The sequence below is a fragment of the Protopterus annectens genome, chromosome 1.part2 (assembly GCF_019279795.1).
Source record: "Protopterus annectens isolate FY-2018-M chromosome 1.part2, PAN1.0, whole genome shotgun sequence".
Classification (NCBI taxonomy): domain Eukaryota; kingdom Metazoa; phylum Chordata; order Ceratodontiformes; family Protopteridae; genus Protopterus; species Protopterus annectens.
The window spans coordinates 657,107,629-657,127,395 of NC_056727.1; the positions used below are offsets into that span (position 1 = coordinate 657,107,629).

General features: G+C 45.6%; 1 protein-coding gene across 1 annotated transcript in view; it reads left to right on the top strand.

The window, feature by feature from the left end:
* HNRNPU (heterogeneous nuclear ribonucleoprotein U) overlaps positions 1-19,767 on the top strand; it is a 548,643-nt gene that overhangs the window by 71,806 nt on the left and 457,070 nt on the right. The window contains exons 4-5 of the mRNA XM_044058137.1: positions 14,026-14,165; positions 14,250-14,349. Of these exons, the coding sequence (XP_043914072.1) occupies positions 14,026-14,165; positions 14,250-14,349 (240 nt within the window). The remainder of the gene's footprint in view (positions 1-14,025; positions 14,166-14,249; positions 14,350-19,767) is intronic.

Consider the following 19,767-nt stretch of genomic DNA (forward strand, 5'->3'; position numbering starts at 1 on the left):
AAAAGAACAAGCTTTTTGGTGCTAATGCTAAAGATGTGTTAAAGTCTATCGAGGAAAAAGCAAAATCAGTTCAGACAGTTAAAGATTTCCTCCAGGTTCAGCCCCCCAGATTCAGTAGGAATTGGCCTTCAAAAAACTGGTCCTTTCCTAATCCTGAAAAATTTCAAAGAGGTAAAAACAGACGTGGCCGAGGAAGAGGACAATACAGAGGTCCTTACAGGGGACGACAATGGCAGCCAGCAAACCAAAGAAGTGACACAGGGGTTTCCCCTGCCACACAGCCACAATCTCCATGACTTTCCTCTACTTCCGCCTACCAAGGAACAAATAGAAGCTCCCTTGGGCGGAAAATTATATCTGTTTTCAGACAGTTGGCACAGATTGACAAAGGACAAATGGATTTTGGACATTATAGTCCAAGGTTACAGGTTCCATTTTCATACCTTACCAAGATAACCAGGCATGCCAAACCTACCACAAAACCAGAGGGCAGAAGCCATCAAGCAAATTTCTCTGCTGGCTCGGATAAAAGCAATAGAAAGAGTTCCACAACAAGAACAAGGCCAGGGGTTTTACTCAAGACTGTTCCTTGTTCCAAGAAAAGAAACTCAATGGAGACCAATATTGGATTTGTCCGCATTGAACACCTTTCTCATAGTACCAAAGTTCAAAATGCTGACTCTACAGCAACTCCTTCCCATGCTGGGCAAGGGGTCTTGGCTGATTACTCTGGACCTCAAGGAGGCATACCTGCATGTCCCTGTCAGACACAGTTGCAGAAGATACCGCAGATTTCTTGCAGGGCCAGAGCATTATCAATTCTCAGCATTGCCATTTGGCTTATCTACTGCGCCCAGAGTATTCACAAAATGCCTGGCTTCAGTAATTGCTCATTGCAGGCTCCAGGGGATCCAAATTTACCTGTACCTGGACGACTGCCTCATACAAGCGGACGACAAATTGATGTTGACAAAAAACTTGAACTATGTCATACGATTACTTCAGGCTCTGGGATACACAGTCAACTTCCAAAAGTCAAGACTTCAACCATCCCAGCAAATAACCTTCTTAGGAGCCAAACTAGACACAGCCTCTCAAATGGCTTACCTGACAGAAGACGAGCAAGAGAAGTTAACTCATTATTTCAAAGGTTTGGCAAAACTCACCCAGATGACTGCAAGGAGATTCCTACAGGCCCTGGGTTACATGGCATTCTGCATTCTCCTGGTTCCATTAGCAAGACTACACATGAGAAAGCTTCAAAGGTACCTAAAAAGCCTATGGTCTCAGCACAGCAGCAACTGGGAGACAACCATACCGCTCATTCCATGCCTACAAAAGGAATTCCTGTGGTGGGTCTCGGTAAGCCAGGCAAACACAGGTATGTCATTCAAAAAAACCACAGATAACACAGACCATGACCACAGACGCCTCAGACCTTGGATGGGGGGCGCACATGGAAGGCAGATGTATACAAGGACAATGGTCTCCAAAGGAAACACATCTGCATATAAACCAAAAGGAAATGCTGGCAGTAATGCATGCCATCGAGGCCTTTCGACAACAACTTCAGCAAGGCCATTTACTAATACGGACAGACAACACCACTGTGATGTGGTATATAAACAAGCAAGGGGGCACCCATTCTTACCCCCTTTGCAGACTGACAATGAATCTTTGGGAAAAATCACTGAGCCTAAACATACAGTTACAATCCCAGTTTGTTCCAGGCAAAGACAGTGTACTGGCGGACAGCCTAAGCAGGAATTTCACAGATCCACACGAGTGGAGGTTACATCCGAAGATCTTCACACAATTCACTTCGACATGGGGCAGGCCAGAGGTAGACCTATTTGCCTCTCACCTCAACCATCATCTACAAAAATTATGCTCAAGGACATATCATCCACAAGCTTGGAAAATAGATGCGCTCTCATTCAACTGGAACTTCCTAAAAATCTATGCATTCCCACCTCTGCCACTGATGACCTCAGTATTACTAAAGATCAAAGCAGAGAGACCAAAGGGGATCCTAATAGCTCCAGACTGGCCAAGACAACACTGGTATCCACTACTACGGAGCATATGTCACACCAAGAAGTGGGCCCTTCCCCAATGGCCCCTACTTTTGACTCAACACAACTTCTTCAAAACAGCTGCAGTTTCTGAAGGTTTGGATGCACTAACAGCCTGGGAGATCCCATTAATAACCTCAATCTATCTCTCTCCAAGGAAGTTCAGCGGATATTAACAGAGGCTCGAAGACCATCTACCAGAAAGGTTTACTTAGCAAAATGGAAGAGATTCAGCATTTGGAATACCAGCAAGGGACATGATGCATCATTACTGAACATCCCACTCATCCTGGAATATTTGGCAGATATGCTACAGAAGGGACTCTCATATTCTTCCATAAAGATACATGCTTCAGCTATTTCAGCTAGATATAACACTGATCCACCTGTCTTTTCACATCCTTTGCTAAGGCAATTCCTCAGGGGAATCAAGAACATTAAACCACCAAGAAAGGCTCCAGTGCCAGCCTGGGACCTCAACTTTGTCCTAGAAAAACTGACTCTCCCTCCATTTGAGCCAGCAGCTTCAGTCGACTTACAATTTCTCTCATGGAAGACAGCCTTCCTGTTGGCAATTACCTCAGCAAGAAGGGTTTCGGAACTACAGGCCCTAATGGCAATACCACCGTTCATAATCTTTCACAGAGACAGGGTCTCATTAAGGACCAAATCCTACCTTTATGCCAAAGGTGGTATCTAGGGTTTCTTTAAATCAAGCTGTTCATCTGCCTGCTTTCATCCCCAATCCTGAGAACAAAGGGGAAAGACACTTGCATACCTTGGACATTCACAGACAACTTCGATACTACCTGGACAGAACCAAGACCAGTAGGAAGTCTGAACAACTTTTTGTAGCTTACGCCCCTGCAGTCCAAGGAAAAGCAATTTCAAAACAGACTATTTCAAAATGGATTGGACATTGCATCAGATTCTGTTATTCCTTTCATGGGAAGACTGTTCCTGCCATTGTCAGACCACATTCCACCAGAGCTACAGCCACCTCTACAGCCTTTTTAAGAGGGGTGCCTACAAAGGACAGAAGCTGCTACATGGAGCTCCGTGCATACATTCTCCAAACACTACAATCTCCCTCTATACTCCAGATCCAGAGCAGGCTTTGCTGCGGCAGTCCTGCAGGGTTTGATTGCCACACCATCTCTTTCCTAGAGCATACCTCCTCCCCCAGCTAAGCTATGGTATTCTACCCATATGTTATGACTGCAGTTGCATTCTTGAAGGACGTAGTACAGTTTTGTACCTACCATAAATGTAGATGTCCGATAGATATGCAACTGCAGTTGGATTTTCCCTCCCTCCGTACCCCTCTATGCCTAGGGTCCACTCCTATCCCTGTTTCTCTTGGCTGGGGATATCTGTTATGGTGCATCTGTTTATTGCTTACTTATTTGTCTGGAATCCTGTTTTTGTCTTCCAATTTGATTATAGCCTTCCTCGGAGGGCACCTGGCATCTGGGGCAAGAAACACTGAAGAAAATGGCGTCGGCTGATGCTTATGTACTCCAGCCGCTCTGACGTCGGAGAGAAATGCGACCTCAGCCGACGTCGGACCCAGACTTTGGAATCCGGCCGACCAGACTTTGGAATCCGGCCGACCGAGGGCTGCCTGAGGCAGGACAACCCATATGTTATGACTGCAGTTGCATATCTATCAGACATCTACATTTATGGTAGGTACAAAACTGTACTTTTTGTACCTACCATAAATGTAGATGTTGAGTGCTAATACAGCTGCAGTACAGGTTTCCCTCCCTCCTTCCCCTCTTGGTAAAGGCCTAGTGGCTAACAACTCCTCATACAACCTGATTGGGTTATCCTTCTATGGTGCATTTGCTTGCAACTACTGATTTTTGATTATATTGCATTGCTTGACTATGTGTATATATAATTTATGTATTGCCTTCCTTCTGGGGGCACCTGACATCTGGGGCAAGAAAGACTGAAGAATATGGCGTCGGCTGTGTCTTGCGCACTTGTCTGTCGCACTGACGTCAGGAAAGAAGGCGACAACAACAGACGCCGGACCTAGACTTTGGAATTCGGCCGACCGAGGACCCGCCTGACGGCAGAAAACCCATCTGTGATTACTGCAGCTGTATTAGCACTCTAACATCTACATTTATGGTAGGTACAAAACTGTACTTTATGGGATACGTAAGCGGGGGGGGGGGGGGGGGGAGTACCCATTCCTACCCCTCTCTGCAGACTAGCCATGGCTCTGTCAAACACAGCCTTGAGCTACCAAGTGCATCTACAGGCTCAATTCCTGCCAGGAAAACTAAATACACTGGCAGACGAACTAAGCAGAAATCTCATGGACCCCATGAGTGGAAACTGGAACCAAATACTTTCAACATGTTAAGGTCTATATCTGGGCACCCCCATTTGCCCCCCCCCCCCCCCCAGAACTCCAGTTGGACTTTCTGCACAAGGAATCCCCACAAACAAAGCTTGGAAAGTGGATGCTTTGTCCTTCAGCTGGAGTTTGCCTTTCCTCCTCTGCCTCTCCTCTCCAAAGTACTACTAAAGATCAGACGGGACAAACCAAGGACTATACTGATTGCACCAGACTGGCCACGTCAACACTGGTGTACCCCCTCTCTTGCAGTGTCACTGCTGCCTCCATTGCACCTATCTCAGACCCCTACCCTGCTGTCTCAGCAGGAGAGCCAGATTCTGCACCCTCAAACCCTGATCCTGGCAGCCTGGCTAGTTACCTAATCTCTGTTACCATCTCTCAGTAAACAAGTGTTGGATGTCGTTATTTTAGAGGCAAGGAGGCCTAGTACTAGAAAATCTTATGCTGAAAAATGGAAAAGATTCTGTGCCTGGAACCAAACTCGAGGGATAGGTACAACAGTGCCCAGTTTACCTCAAATTCTTCAATACTTGACTCAGATGCTTCACAAGGGCCTTTCTTTCTTTCTCCTCCAAAATTCACGCCTCCGCCATTTCGGCTCATTATAACACAGAACCACCCCTCTTCTCTCATCCACTGCTCAAGCAGTTTCTCAGAGGGGCCAAAAACTTAAGACCACCCAGGAGAGCCCCAACTCCAGCCTGCGACCTTTAACTTTGTATTGGAAAAACTTACCCTTCCTCCTTTTGAGACAGCTGGAAGTGCAGAGTTAAAATTCCTTTTTTGGAAAACCACCTTCTTTTAGTAATCACTTCAGCAAGAAGGGTGTTTGAATTACAGGCCCTTATGGCAGTGGAGCCTTTCATCATCTATCATGTGGACAGGGTGTCCCTCGGGACCAATCCCTCCATGCCCAAGGTGGTATCCAGTGTGGCTCTTATCCAGTGTGGCTCTTAATCAGTCCATTCATTTGCCAACCTTCTTTTCTAATCCCCAGAACAAAGGGAAACAGATACTGCACTCATTAGATGTGCACAGACAACTTAGATTTTATTTGGACAGGACGGCTGAACTGCTGGTGGCATTTGCTGCAGGGGGAAGGCTGAACTGCTGGTGGCATTTGTTGCAGGGGCAGGGGGAAGGCTATTTCAAAGCAAACGATTTCTAAATGGATAGGCCATTGCATTAATTTCTGCTATAAGCACCATGGAAAACCTATTCCACAGGGAATTAAACCGAATTCAACCAGGGCTGCATCTACCTCTACAGTCTGAGTTGTCCCTACCAGGGACATCCTTGAAGCTGCTACCTGGAGTTCTGTACATACTTTCACCAAGCATTACCATTTGCCAATTTTCTCTAAATCCAGAACTGGCTTTGCCACTGCAGTCTTGCAGGGCTTTTTAGCTGATCCTAATGCTATCTAAATTCCTCCTCCCATCCTTAACTTTGGGATTCTACCCAAATGTGATGACTGCAACGGTGAAACACTAAACATGTTAAAGTTGTGTACACTTACCATAAATGTAGATGTTAGAGTGTATTCACTGTTGCAGTCCTGGTTCCCTTCCCTCCAGCCCCCTGACTTCTTTGGCTGTACCTCATTAGGGGGGCACCTGACATCTGGGTTAAAAACTAATGTAATGGCGTTGGCTGCTTGCTTTATACCCCTGACTACCTGACGTCAAGGAAGATGAGACTGCAACTGACGCAGGACCCAAGACTTTGATAATCAGGCCGACTGAGGGCTGCTGCAAGCTGATAACTCTAATGTGATGTCTGCAACAGTGAATACACTACATTTTATGGTAAGTGTACACAACTGTACTTTTTGAGTCTGTCCTTATAGGACAAGTGAAGGCCTAGGATCATCTGTGGGGTACTTTTTGCAGCTTCTCCAGTTGTTGCAGGTGTCTAGTGAGGTGCATGCCAAATGGGGCATTCATTGTACTCAGACTTAAATGAGGGAAGAGTAGAGAGAGTATGATCTCTCTCTTCCTGGATGCAAGCCCTTAGTGAGATGTGCCACATGGAAGGACTTTCTGACCACAGTGGCAGTGTGGTGATCGGAAGGGAGGTTGCAGTCAACCTGTGTTCCCAGATCTCTTATAATGCCTTCTGTGTTCATCAGACTAGCATCAATGTAGTAATTCATGGGAACTGAGTTTTTCCCAAAGGGGATGACTACACATTTTTTAGCATTGAGCTCAAGGCCATGGTCCTGACACCAGTCGTCTGTCTCAGTGAGGCCTTTCTGTAGGATGTCAACCTCACTTGAGGAGTGGTCTCCCAACTTGCAATCATATGTGAACTTTGTTAGCCAGAGTCTCTTCGTGTTGGCCTGGACTTCAGAGAAGTAGATACCAAAACAGGAGTGGACGCAGGGCCGAACCCTGTGGGACTCTACTCATGACTAGTCTGCAGTCTGACCAGTTTGCAGCCCACCTAGTGTAATAGGGGTTGATGCCTAGCTTGGTGATCTTTTCTAAAAAGATTCTGATCAGGAGCAAAACTTGCCCAGAGCCTGGAGCAGAGATGCTTTCTCCTTCCTTTTGGAGATAGTTTTTCCTTTATGCAGCCACCCCTTGCCTCTTAGGCCCTTCTAAAGATCATGGAGAAGGCTCAAGGGTCATTCTGATAGCTCCAGACTAGCCCACGCATCACTGGTATACTCTGCTACTTTTTTAACAAACAAAAATCTGTGGCAGTTACCTCAGAGTAGACTCCTGACTTGGGACAAGGGGAGGTTTGTGTATCCCAGCCTGCAGACTGAGAACTGAGCTTGGATAATCCGCCTACATCCTCTGGCAATACTCTAAGCAAACAAGTTCAAAACCACTCAAGGAGCCTAGAAAACCTAGTATTTGGAAATCTTAGCCAGGTGGAAAAGATTATCCATTTGGTGCCAGCAGCAAGGGCTTAATCCTAACTCTGCCAATGTCTGTGCCATTTTAGATTACCTGGTTAATAGATCCTTATCCTCTTCTCTCATCAAAATTCATGTCTCTGCCATTTCAGCCCACATTCCTGATGTTCATCGTGCATACAGCTGCAGTCATAACAGATGGGTTCTCCTGCCGTCAGGCGGGTCCTCGGTCGGCCAAATTCCAAAGTCTAGGTCCGGCGTCTGTTGTCGTCACTTCTTCCCTGACATCAGTGCGACAGGGGTATAAAGGAACCAGCCGACGCCATTTTCTTCAGTCTTTCTTGCCACGCGGTGCCCAAAGCAGAAGCAGTTCGCAAGTGCCGGTCGGCCAGCTCCTGAAATTACGAAAATTTGGAAACCGAAGTCTTCTTGAAAGCTAAGTACCCCGTTGGGGAAACTTTTCTTGCCTCAGACCGATGTCAGACAAAGTTTAATCATTGTATTTCATGTGGGAAGCAAATACCGCACAAGGATTTCCATTCCCACTAAACCTTGTTTAGGCCCAGACCACGACGTCTCGGTCTGTCGCTTTTGTGCTACATTCAACAAACGCACCATTAAGTGTCTGGCGGAGTTCGCCCAGCATTATTTTGGAAAAACATTTAACGTCGGATACTCGGACTCCAGTTTTGTCTAAAAAATGCAAAGATAAGGACGGACACACGAGGTCCGCGGCCTCTACCGACACCATGCCAAAGCCGGCTACACATGGTCCGGTTCTCAGCGAGGCGCCTACGCAGCCCCTGACTACAGATACCGAAGCCACTCTTGGAGTTGAACCTCAAAATGTGAGCAGGTCTGCCTCCACTCAAGGTGTCTTCAGACCTTCCTCTTCTTTTTCCATCAAGGCTTTCACCAAGTCTAAAGCAGCCATGCATTCTAAGAGACAAGCTACACAGGGCCCATCTCCAGGCCCCATGCCTTAAAAACAGATGCTTAAAATGGCCGAGGATTTAATTACTCTTATCAGGGGTTCTCAACCCCCACCGGACAAAAGGCCCAGAGTGGAGGAAGAATCACCCTCTGATCAGGGCTCCATTATTTCAGAGCACTCTGATCAGGAACATTCTTACTCCCCTTTTGAAGACTCTGATGCAGAGTCCATTCCTTCTGTATCTTCCCCCCCCCCAGAGGATTATTCATTTGGGGAAACTTTGCATACCTTAAGGGAGCACTTCTACTGGGAAGGACAAGATTATTCAGATTCCAAGAAAAGGCTTAGGGAATATCTCTTGCTACCTCAGCACAGGCCTCTGACTATACCTCCTGTCTTGGATATCCTAGATGATGTATACTCGGAGGCCTGCCTTAACCCGGATTCTCTGCCTCCAGCCCCAGTCAAGCCTGACCGGTACTACAGGGTTCCTGACTCTCACCAATTTCTATACAAAAGCCATGCTGCTGACCCAGAAACCATCTCACAGGACCCCAAGGGAATGAAGGCCTCCACTGCTAAAAATATATTACCTTCAGAGAGAGATTCCAGATCCTTAGGAAGGTGGGGGAAAAGGGTATATACCTCTGCTACCTTAACCATGAGGGCCTTAAACTGCCAGTTCCATATGCTAAAATACCAACAGTTTTTGTTATCACAATTGAAAAGTAAAATGTTACAACCTGAACAACCAGACTTGGAGTTGCAGGATTTGATGCATAGTGCAGAACAAGTGGGTAAGCATATCTTACGATGTGGTTTTGATGCTCTAGAGGCCTCGTGTAGAGCTGCTGTTACAGGATCAGTCATACGTAGACATGCCTGGCTCAAGGAACAAACCTTGCCTGATCATGTCAAAGCTAAATTACTAAATGCCCCTCTACAAAAGGAAATATTATTTGGTGCTAATGCTGAGGAGGTATTAAGGAAAATGGAGGAAAAGGCTAAATCAATGCAAACTGTGAAAGATTTTCTACAGGTACAACCCCCACGTTTCAGTAGAAATTGGCCTTCCAAAAATTGGTCCTTTCCAGCCACGGACAGACCCCAAAGAGGTAGATACGGGCGCCCGAGGGGCAGAGGACAATCCCAAGGATCGTTTAGAGGCAGACAATGGCAAGCTCCTACACAGAGGTGGTGAGGATAACTCGCAATCATTCAGAAAGCAAGCCCAATGACTTTCCCCTTTGCATGCCAAGCAAGACTCAAATGGCAGCCCCCTTAGGAGGAAAACTGGCATTATTTTCAAAAAAATTGGTATATTGTCACAAAAGACAAATGGATCCTGGACATTATAAACAGAGGCTACAGATTCCATTTTCACTCATTTCCAAAAATGAGGCATGCCAAACCTGCCACACAATCAAAGGGCAGAGGCACAAAGGCAAATTACAGATCTCATAGACATGAAAGCTATTCAAAAGGTACCTACGCACGAACAAGTTCAAGGTTTTTATTCCAGACTATTCCTGGTACCAAGGAAGGGAAGATTGGAGACCTATTTTGGACCTATCCATCATAAGCCCATTTCTACTCGTACCAAAATTCAAGATGCTCACTCTACAGCAGCTTCTTCCCATGCTGGGCAAGGAGTCTTGGCTGGTAACATTGGACCTCAAGGAGGCATACCTGCAGGTCCCAATCAGACAAAATTGCAGAAGATACCTCAGATTTCTTGCTGGTTCAACCCATTATCAATTCTCTGCATTGCCCTTTGGCTTATCTACTGTGCCCAGAGTATTCACGAAATGCCTGGCATCAGTAATTGCCTACTGCAGACTTCAAGGGATACAAATATACCCCTATTTGGACGACTGTCTGATCCAAGTGGACAGCAAGCACATTCTTCTGAAACATCTGGCTTGTGTAATAATGTTGCTGAACTCTCTGGGATACACAGTCAACAAAAAGAAATCAAGGCTAATACCCTCTCGAAAGATAATTTTCCTGGGTGCCAACTTGGACACAAACACCCAGATGGCCTACCTCATGCCAGAGAAGCAGGGGCAACTAACTCAATACTTCAGAACACTAGCAAATTGCACCAGGCTGACTGCAAGGAAAATCCTGCAGGCTCTGGGATTCATGGCATCTTGCATCTTACTAATCCCATGTGCAAAACTGCATATGAGGAAACTTCAATGGTACCTGAAAAACCTATGGTCTCAACACAGCCACAGTTTGGAAACAATAATACCACTAATTCCATGTCTACAAAAGGAATTTCTGTGGTGGGCTCAAGCATGCCAAACAAACACAGCAAAGCAAGCCTCAAGCAAATCAAGTAATCACAACAGACGCCTCTGACTACGCCTGGGGGGCGCACATGGCAGATCTGTGCATTCAGGGCAAATGGTCCCAAAAAGAAAAGCACCTTCACATCAATCAAAAGGAAATGCTAGCAGTAATAAATGCTGTTATAGCTTTCAAAGACCTTCTGCAACCAGGTCAACTATTGATGAGAACGGACAACACCACAGTTATGTGGTACATAAACAAATAGGGAGGAACACATTCGTACCCCCTATGCAGACTGGCCATGTCACTTTGGAACATGGCCATGGACTTGCAAATCGAACTACAAACACGCTGGCAGACCACCTAAGCAGAAGTATGACAGACCCACACGAATGGAAGTTGCATCCAAAAGTTTTTTTACAGAAATAATCCAAGCATGGGGAAGGCCAGACATAGATCTCTTTGCCTCCCACAAAAATCACCAATTGACAAAATTCTGCTCAAGGATTTTCCATACAAAGGCCTGGAGAGTGGACGCTCTCTTTCAGTTGGACATCAATGACAGTTTATGCCTTCCCAACTTTTCCTCTACTGCCCAAAGTTCTATTGAAAACCAGAGCAGACAGACCAAAGATGATTCTCATTGCTCCAGACTGGCCAAGACAACACTGGTACCCACTGAGGAGCCTGACTCGTTCCCCACCATGGACCCTGCCTCTAATGCCTCTTCTGACTCAGCACAGCTTCAAAACTCTTCACAGCCAGCTAAAAACACTCCATCTAGCCGCATGGAAGATTCCTTAGCATCACAACAGACCCTACTCCCCAAGGAGGTGCAGGATGTCATTTTGTAGGCTAGAAGGCAGTCAACTAGAAAAGTTTACTCCGCAAAATGGAAACTGTTTTGTGTCTGGAATGAGAAAAAGGGTCAGGATCCTGGAAAACTGAATTTACCTCAAATACTCAGTATCTAGCTGAGCTGCTAAGCAGTGGACTTTCATTCTCCTCCAAAATCCATGCCTCAGCCATTTCTGCAGGATACAACACTGATCCACCCTTATTCTCTCACCCTCTCTCAAGACAGTTCCTCAGAGGGGCTAAGAATCTAAGACCCCCAAGGAAACAACCAATACCTGCTTGGGATCTCAATTTCATTCTGGAAAAACTCACCTTGCCTCCCTTTGAGCCAGCTGCCTCATCAGATTTGCAATATTTATCCTGGAAAACTGCTTTCCTTCTGCTATTACCTCAGCTCGTAGAGTTTCAGAACTACAAGCTCTCTTGGCTGTGCAGCCTTATCTTCCATCAGGACAGAGTTTCCTTACGAACCAACCCGTCCTTTATGCCTAAAGTGTTTATCCAGGGTAGCTTTGAATCGGGCCATACACTTGCCTACCTTTTATCCTAATACTCAAAACAAAGGGGAGAGATTACTACATTCCTTGGACATCCACGGACATCCACAGACAACTGTGTTATTTGGACAGAACAAAGCCTTTCAGAAAATCAGAACTGCTCTTTGTGTCCTATGCTGTAGGAGCTCAAGGAAAGCCAATTTCCAAACAGACCATCTCAAAATGGATAGCCCACTGCATACGCTTTTGCTATTCTTTTCATGGCTCACTCCACAAGGGCCACAGCTACCTCCGCAGCTTTCCTCAGAGGAATTCCTACCAAAGATATTTTGGAAGCAACCACTTGAGTTCTGTGCATACCTTCTCCAAGCACTACCAACTACCATTATACTAGAGCAGGCTTTGCCACTGCAGTCTTACAGGGCATCCTGGCTCCTCCTAGTTCCACCTAGTGCCTACCACCCCTTTCTTAGCTTTGGGATTCTACCCATCTGTTATGACTGCAGCTGTATGCACGATGAACATAGTATAGTTTTGTACCTACCATAAATGTAGATGTTAGAGTGCTAATACAGTGGCAGTCCAGGTTTCCCTCTCTCCTTCCCCTCTTGGGACAGGCCTGTTGGCTAACACCTCCTCATACAACTTGATTGGGGTATTCATTTATGGTGTATTTGCTTGCAACTACTCTATTTTGATTATATTGCATTGCTTTATTACCCAAATTTATGTATTGCCTTCCTTCTGGGGGCACCTGACATCTGGGGCAAGAAAAACTGAAGAAAATGGCGTCTGCTGGTTCCTTTATACCCCTGTCGCACTGACGTCAGGGAAGAAGCGACGACAACGGACACTGGACCTCGACTTTGGAATTTGGCCGACCGAGGACCCGCCTGACGGCAGGAGAACCCATCTGTTATGACTGCAGCTGTATTAGCACTCTAACATCTACATTTATGGTAGGTACAAAACTGTACTTTCTTCCATCCCCTGCTACAACAATCCCTTGGAGCGATTCACATCAGACCTCCGAGGAGACTATCCCTTCCTCCCATTGGACCTCAATTTTATTCTGGAAAAAATGACACTATTCCCCCCCCCCCCGAAGCAGCTGTTGCTGAATTAAAATTATTGGCCAGTAAAAGGGTAGTTCCAAGTTATCACATTTGCTAGGAGGGTCTGAGCTGTAAGCTCTCATGGTGGTGGAATTATTTCAAATTCTACCCAGACAAAAATATCACTAGACAAATGTGTCTTATGCCCATGGTGGTTATGGACAGCTCATGAATCGAGCAATACTTTCCTTCTCCTTCCCCAATCCTCAGAACCAGGGGGAGAGAATCCTTCACTCCTTGGATCTGCATGGACAGCTCTGCTACTATCTTAACAGAACTAATTCTTTTTATACCAAAGCGAACTGACATTGGGTAAGACATCTGCCATCTTGAGGAGGGAGAATTTTATTCTGGTAGTTGGACCGCCAAGGACATCCGCAGTAGGAAATCTCACAAGTCAGGAATGCAGCAGTGAATACCCCCTGTAACATCTACATTTTAAGTGCACACAAGAGCTTGACACACTGGGTGTTCCTGGATGGCTAGTGATTACATGGTACAACTCTTCTCTGCAGTTCATCAGTGTAAAGCTTGTGGGTATACCTGACCTAGCAGTGAACACTTACTGTACTGTTATGGGTCATTTGTACTCCTCATGCTTGGTGACCGTGCCAGTTTTCAAGCATGTGCCCTGTGGTAAATTGATAAACTGTACACGTCACTGTCCCTTCTCTTCTAGATCCAAGTGGTCTCTTTTGGTGCTTGTGTTGTGGTCACTTGTCTTTCAAATACTGTTCAACCGAAAAGTTAGTTGGATACGTCTGTCATGGTGATCTATTAATGTACATTTTAGATTTCAAAGTGGCGGGAGTAGATGTGCTGTAGACGGTGTATTGTAAGCAGTTTATAGCTGATTACATGGTCTTTTGTGGCTAGTACAGGTATTATTGTATGGTACTTGATCTGATGGTATCTGAATTTCTCTTAATTTATGCTTGAGTGCTTTTTAAGAGTGGGGTGGCTAACTTGTGGCAATTTGCTAGTATTGTCACTCTTCTTTTTCAGATAATTCTGACCTACATTTCAAAATCTCAAGGGATCGTTTAAGTGCTTCTTCTCTCACCATGGAAAGCTTTGCATTTCTTTGGGCTGGAGGAAAAGGTTCGTATGGTGTTTCGAAAGGCAAAGTGTGTTTTGAGATGAAGGTAATGGTTTACTTGCACTATATAAAGTCTATATAGCTTTTTTTTTGTATACTTTGCTCCATGTTTTACAATTTCTTGTTTCAGGTCGCAGAAAAGGTTCCTGTGAAACACTTGTACACCAAAGATGTTGATATCCATGAAGTTAGAGTGGGGTGGTCTTTGGAATCCTCTGGCATGTTGCTTGGTAAGTGCTTTGGAAACGGCTGATGTTCTGTAGTCCTATTTTTTTACATATGGGATCGGAGCCGATCCTCTGCTCTGACTCTGCCTATTTACAAGCCGGAAGACTTCTGGTTGTCTCATAGGTATCCCATGCTTCACCAGTACAATCCCCAGATCTCATTTGCCGCATAGAGTTCGGTTGTGCTTCTCTTTGACTCTGGCAAATTTCTTGGCTCTGTTTAATTTAAAATAGTTAAAACTGTTACTGCTTATAGTAATCAGCGTAGTTAGCTTTTTCTTGCGCCATTTGGTGCAATATTTTGCCTTTGGCCCATGCTAACTTAGTTGGTATCCCATGTACTGGTTTTTCATAGATTAGTAGTGTAGGTGCCTTTTACGCACTGTTATATACTGTGTGTTAACAGATAGCTAGAGTTTTTTACTGTTTTCCGCTTGTTAATTAGCTTGTTGGTAGCATTGTTGGATTTGCTACCATTAACAGAACTACATTATTTTTCTACTTTGCAGAAGCTTGTTTTTTGCGAATTCCCACTTGTTACTGTGTTTACTGTTTGAGTGTGTGATACTTTCTGCTTTCTCAGGCGCTGCGAAAGCACCTCAGAGTTCTGCTCTGACACTTTCGGTTCTGTCCGTAGTGTCTAGAGGCCGAAGCTCTCCGGTCGGCCCTGACAGGGATGTTTGGAACCTAACTTTGGATGTTCTTAGTGTTTCACTGTTGCAGTCATTACATTTGGGTGATCTGCTGGCAGGTTGCCCTCAAGTTGGCCTGATTAACACAGTATCTGGTCCTACATCGGTTGCTGTCCTTTCTTCATGATGTCAGGTCATGGGGGGGGGGGTATAAAACATGCAGCCGACGCCATTTTCATCAGTCAATCTTGTTGTGCTGTGCCTGAAGCAGTTCGCAAGTGCCGGTCTGCCGACTCCTGAAATTTTCGTTTTCGAGTTTCAGAACTGAAGTCTTCAACCTAAAGCTAAGTACCCCGTTGGGGAAACTTTTTCTTGCACCTTACCGATGTCAGTAAAAGTTAGTTGTATTACTTGTGGGAAGCAAATACCTCCACTAGGATTTTCATTTGTACTGTATTCCTTGCCTAGGCCCTGATCACAACGTGCCTTGCTGTCGGTTTTGTGCTAAATTTAATCAACCCACTATTAAGTGTCTGTATATTTTTGCTTCAAAATATTTTGGTTCAAGATTTAACTATCCAGGAATGTCTGTTAGCAATCAGACTACCGGAATACACAAAAAACACAGAGAGAGACCAAGGTCCAAAACCAAGAAGCTCAGTAGTCTGTACTCGGTGAGGTGCTTTCGCAGCCCCTGATACCCACTACTTTTGATTCACAGGCCTCTACTGAGACGCATTCTGAGTCCGGTATGCCACGAGATACTTGAAGTATTGAACCCGTGGATGTCTGTACCTTAGATGGGTCCGGAGCCACTGAGCAGGCACTGGCTTCTGAGGGTGTTTTCAGTTCTAAAGATTTGTATATTAAACAGCCATCTTCTAAACCTAGACCAAAATCAACTTGTATGTCTAAAAAACGATGCTTGGGCCACATGCACAGGCCCCATGCCTAAGAAACAAATTATCAAAATGGCTGAGTAATTACCTTGGTCAGGGGTTCTCATCCCCCTCCTGCTCTGAGGCCTAGGTAAGGCACTGACTATGAATCATCAGATTAGGTTTCTATTTCTTCTGATTCCTCTTCTGATCAGGAATGATCTATTCCCCACCTTATGAGGACTCTGATGCAGAAGATTCCATCCCTTCTGCTTCTCCTCCTGAGAATTTTTCTTTTGGAGAAACTTTGCATACCTTAAGGGAACACTTTCACTGGGAGAGTCAGGATTTCTCAGAATCTAAAAAGAGGCTTAAGGATTTCCTTTTTCCTCCGCATAGGCCTTTGGCTATTCCTCCTGTTCTAGACATTGTTGGTTTCTCAGAATCCAGCATGGCTCCTGATTCCCTGCCTCTGGCTCCTAGTAAGCCAGACAAATATTACAGGGTTCCTGACTCCCACAAATTCCTTTTTAAAACCCCTACTGCTGACCCTGAAACCATTTCTCAGGGTCCCAAGGGCATTAAGGCTTCTACTGCTCAAAATCCTACCCTTCTGATAGACTCCAGGGTGCCGGATAGATGGGGTAAGAAGGTTTACACGTCTGCAACCTTGGCAGTCGGGGCTTTAAACTGTCAATTTCATATGCCTAAATATCAGTAGAATGTAAAGGGCTTACTTAAACAGAAAATTATTTTGATTTCTGATTGTGTGGAAAATAGTAGCAGGATTTATTGCATTCAGCTGAACATGTTGGAAAGCGTACTTCGCAATGTGGTTTTTGATTCCTTGGATGCCTCTTGCAGGGCTGCTGTAACTGGATCTGTGATGAGGCCTGCTTGGTTCAAGGAGCAAAATCTGCCTGATCATGTTAAAGCAAAATTGTTTGCTCCTTTACAATAGGACAGTTTATTTGGTAATAAGGCAGAAGTTTTGAAAAAGATGGAAGATGAAGCTAAATCTATGCAAACTGTAAAATTTCCTACAAGTGCAGCCACCCAGGTTCAGTAGGCACTGGCATACTAAGAATTGGTCCTTTCCAGTACCCACCAGAGCCGCTCAGGTCAAACCCAGACACTCCAAAGGCTCCAGGTTTCAGTCGCAAGGAACTTAAAAACAAAGCAATGGGGTGCCTCCACCTCCAAATCTGGAAGTAACAAGGCACCTTCCTATGGTAAGCAGTCTCTGACTTTCCTTTGCAAACACCAATCACTTACTTTTGGCCGCCCCTTTGGAAGGAAAGCTGGCACTTAATGCAAGAAATTGGCAACTAATTACCCAGGACAAGTGGGTTTGTTTTAAATGTAGTATCCCAGGGATAGAGATTTCATTTCCACATGTTGCCACTCCCAAACAGATGGCCAGATCTGCCTCCAAATCAGTGGGCAAAGGTCCAGAAACAAGTTATGTCCCTCATGAATATGGGGGCTATTCAACCAGTAACTGAAAAGGGACCAGGTTTTTATTAAAGACTTTATCTGGTAGCCAGAAAAGACGAATCGTACAGTCCAATTCTGGACTTATCCATTCTAATTGCATTTCTGGACATTCCAGAATTCAAGATGCTGACTTTACAACAATTACTACCTATGCTAGGCAAGGGTGCCTAGCTGGTAACTCTAGACTTGGCTTACCTACCTGTATATCCCAGTCGGAGAATCTTGCAGTATATACCTCCTGCTTCAAAGCAGGCTATTTGCATTACCAGATGTCCTTCAAGGGTGCATCTGCAGTCCTTACAAATGGGTTGTCCTGTCGTCAGGCAGCCCTTCGGTCGGCCGGATTCCAAAGTCTGGGTCTGGCCTCGGCTGGTGTCGCACTTCACCCGACGTCATAGCTGCAGTTATTCGGGTATAAAGGCATCAGCCGACGCCATTTTCCTCGGTCTTTCTTGCCGCGTGGCGCCCGAAGCAGAAGCTGTTCGCAAGTGCCGGTCGGTCAGAACCAGAGATTACTACTACCGAATACTTCTACTACCGAAGACTTCTAAAAAGCTAAGTACCCCGTTGGGGACTCTTTCTTGCCTCAGCCGATGTCAGAAAAAGTGAATAACGGTTTAAATTGTGGGAAACAAATACCTCATAAAGATTTCCACTCTTACTGCTTACCTTGTTTAGGCCCAGACCACGACATAGCAGCTTGTCTAGCCTGTGCTTCTTTCAACCGAACGCTTAGACGTCGGTCTGAATTTGCTGAAGAGTTTTTCGGCTCCGCTTTTGCTTACATTATGCCGTCTGATACTCCAACTACGCAAATTTCTAAAAAACGCAAGGAAAAGGACCGACACTCGCGGTCTGCGGTTTCGGCCGAAACCGCGGTTAAGCCAACCGCGAGTGTCTCTGTTTCGGCTGAAACAGAGTCCACGGTTCTTCCTTCGGCCGAAAGCTTGCCACTTACCGAGGCCTCATCCAGCTTGGCTGAATCTGCTACTGAAATCCCACCTGCTCCTGCAGGTTCACAGGATTTATCAGATACTATCCCTTTGGATATTTCTACCCCTGCACGTGGAGCTGCTAGGCCTCCTGCATCCATGTCGATTAAGGCCTTTGCCAGGGCTAAAGCAGCAAAGACTACCAAAACTGTGCCTGCTAAGACCCCCTCTCACAGGCCCAGTTCTAGTTCACAAATGCTTAGTCTAGCAGAGGATCTCATTTCCTTGATCCGGGGATCCAACCACATCCAGACAGGGCCTCTCACCCACCTCCAGAGAAGAGGACTAGAGTAGAGCCCCCTGAGCCAGTTTCTTCAGATGGCTCCTCTGATAATTCAGACCCTCCAGAGGCCCCTTTTTCTCCTTATGAGGACTCTGATGCAGAAGAGTCCATTCCTTCTGCCTCTCCGCCTGAGGAATTTTCTTTTGGGGAAACCATGCATGCTATGAGGGAACAATTTCAATGGCAGGGCCAGGATTTTTCAGACTCTAGGAAAAGGCTTAGAACCTTTTTGCATTTGCCACAGCATAGGCCTTTAGCCATTCCTCCAGTACTTACTGTTGTGGATGATGCTTTTAATGATGCTTGTACTGCTCCTGATTCTCTTCCTCCGGCCCCTGCTAAGCCCGATAGGTACTACAGGGTTCCGGACACACATTATCATTTGTATAAGGCCCCTTTTGCAGATCCCGAAACCATCTCCCAGGGACCCAAGGCTGTAGCAGCTACCTCTACCAAAAACCCCCTCCCCTCTGAAAGGGAATTTAGGGCCTTAGAGAGATGGGGTAAAAAAGTTTACACTTCTGCTACTCTCTCAGCTAGGGCCTTGAACTGTCAATTCCACATGATCCAGTATCAAGAATTTGTTAGACCAGTTAACTAAAAAGCTGTCCTCGGATGAACCATTAGACAAAAAATCTGTTCAAGAAATGGTACATAACATTCAGCAGGTCAGCAACCATTCCTTAAAATGCGGCTATGATGCACTGGAGGCTTCCTTTAGATCAGCCATGACTGGCACAGTGATCAGAAGACATGCATGGTTAAAAGAGCAGGCCTTACCAGATCATGTTAAATCAAAACTACTGGATGCTGCCATGGACAAGATCAATTTGTTTGGCTCTCCTGCACAACAGGTGCTGAAGAAGATGGAAGAGAAGGCAAAATCTGTCCAGACAGTCAAAGATTTCTTACAGGTCCAACCTCCAAGGTTTAGCAGGAATTGGCCCTCCAAGAATTGGTCCTTTCCAGACACCTCCAAAGCTCAGAGAGGCAGGAATAGGCGCTCAAGAGGCAGGGGTCAATCCAGAGGGGCCTACAGGGGACGTCAGTGGCAGGCTAACAACCAGCGAGGTACAGCCACAGCCACCACCACGACTACAGGACAATCACAGTGACTTGGCTCTAGCACCGCCTACCAG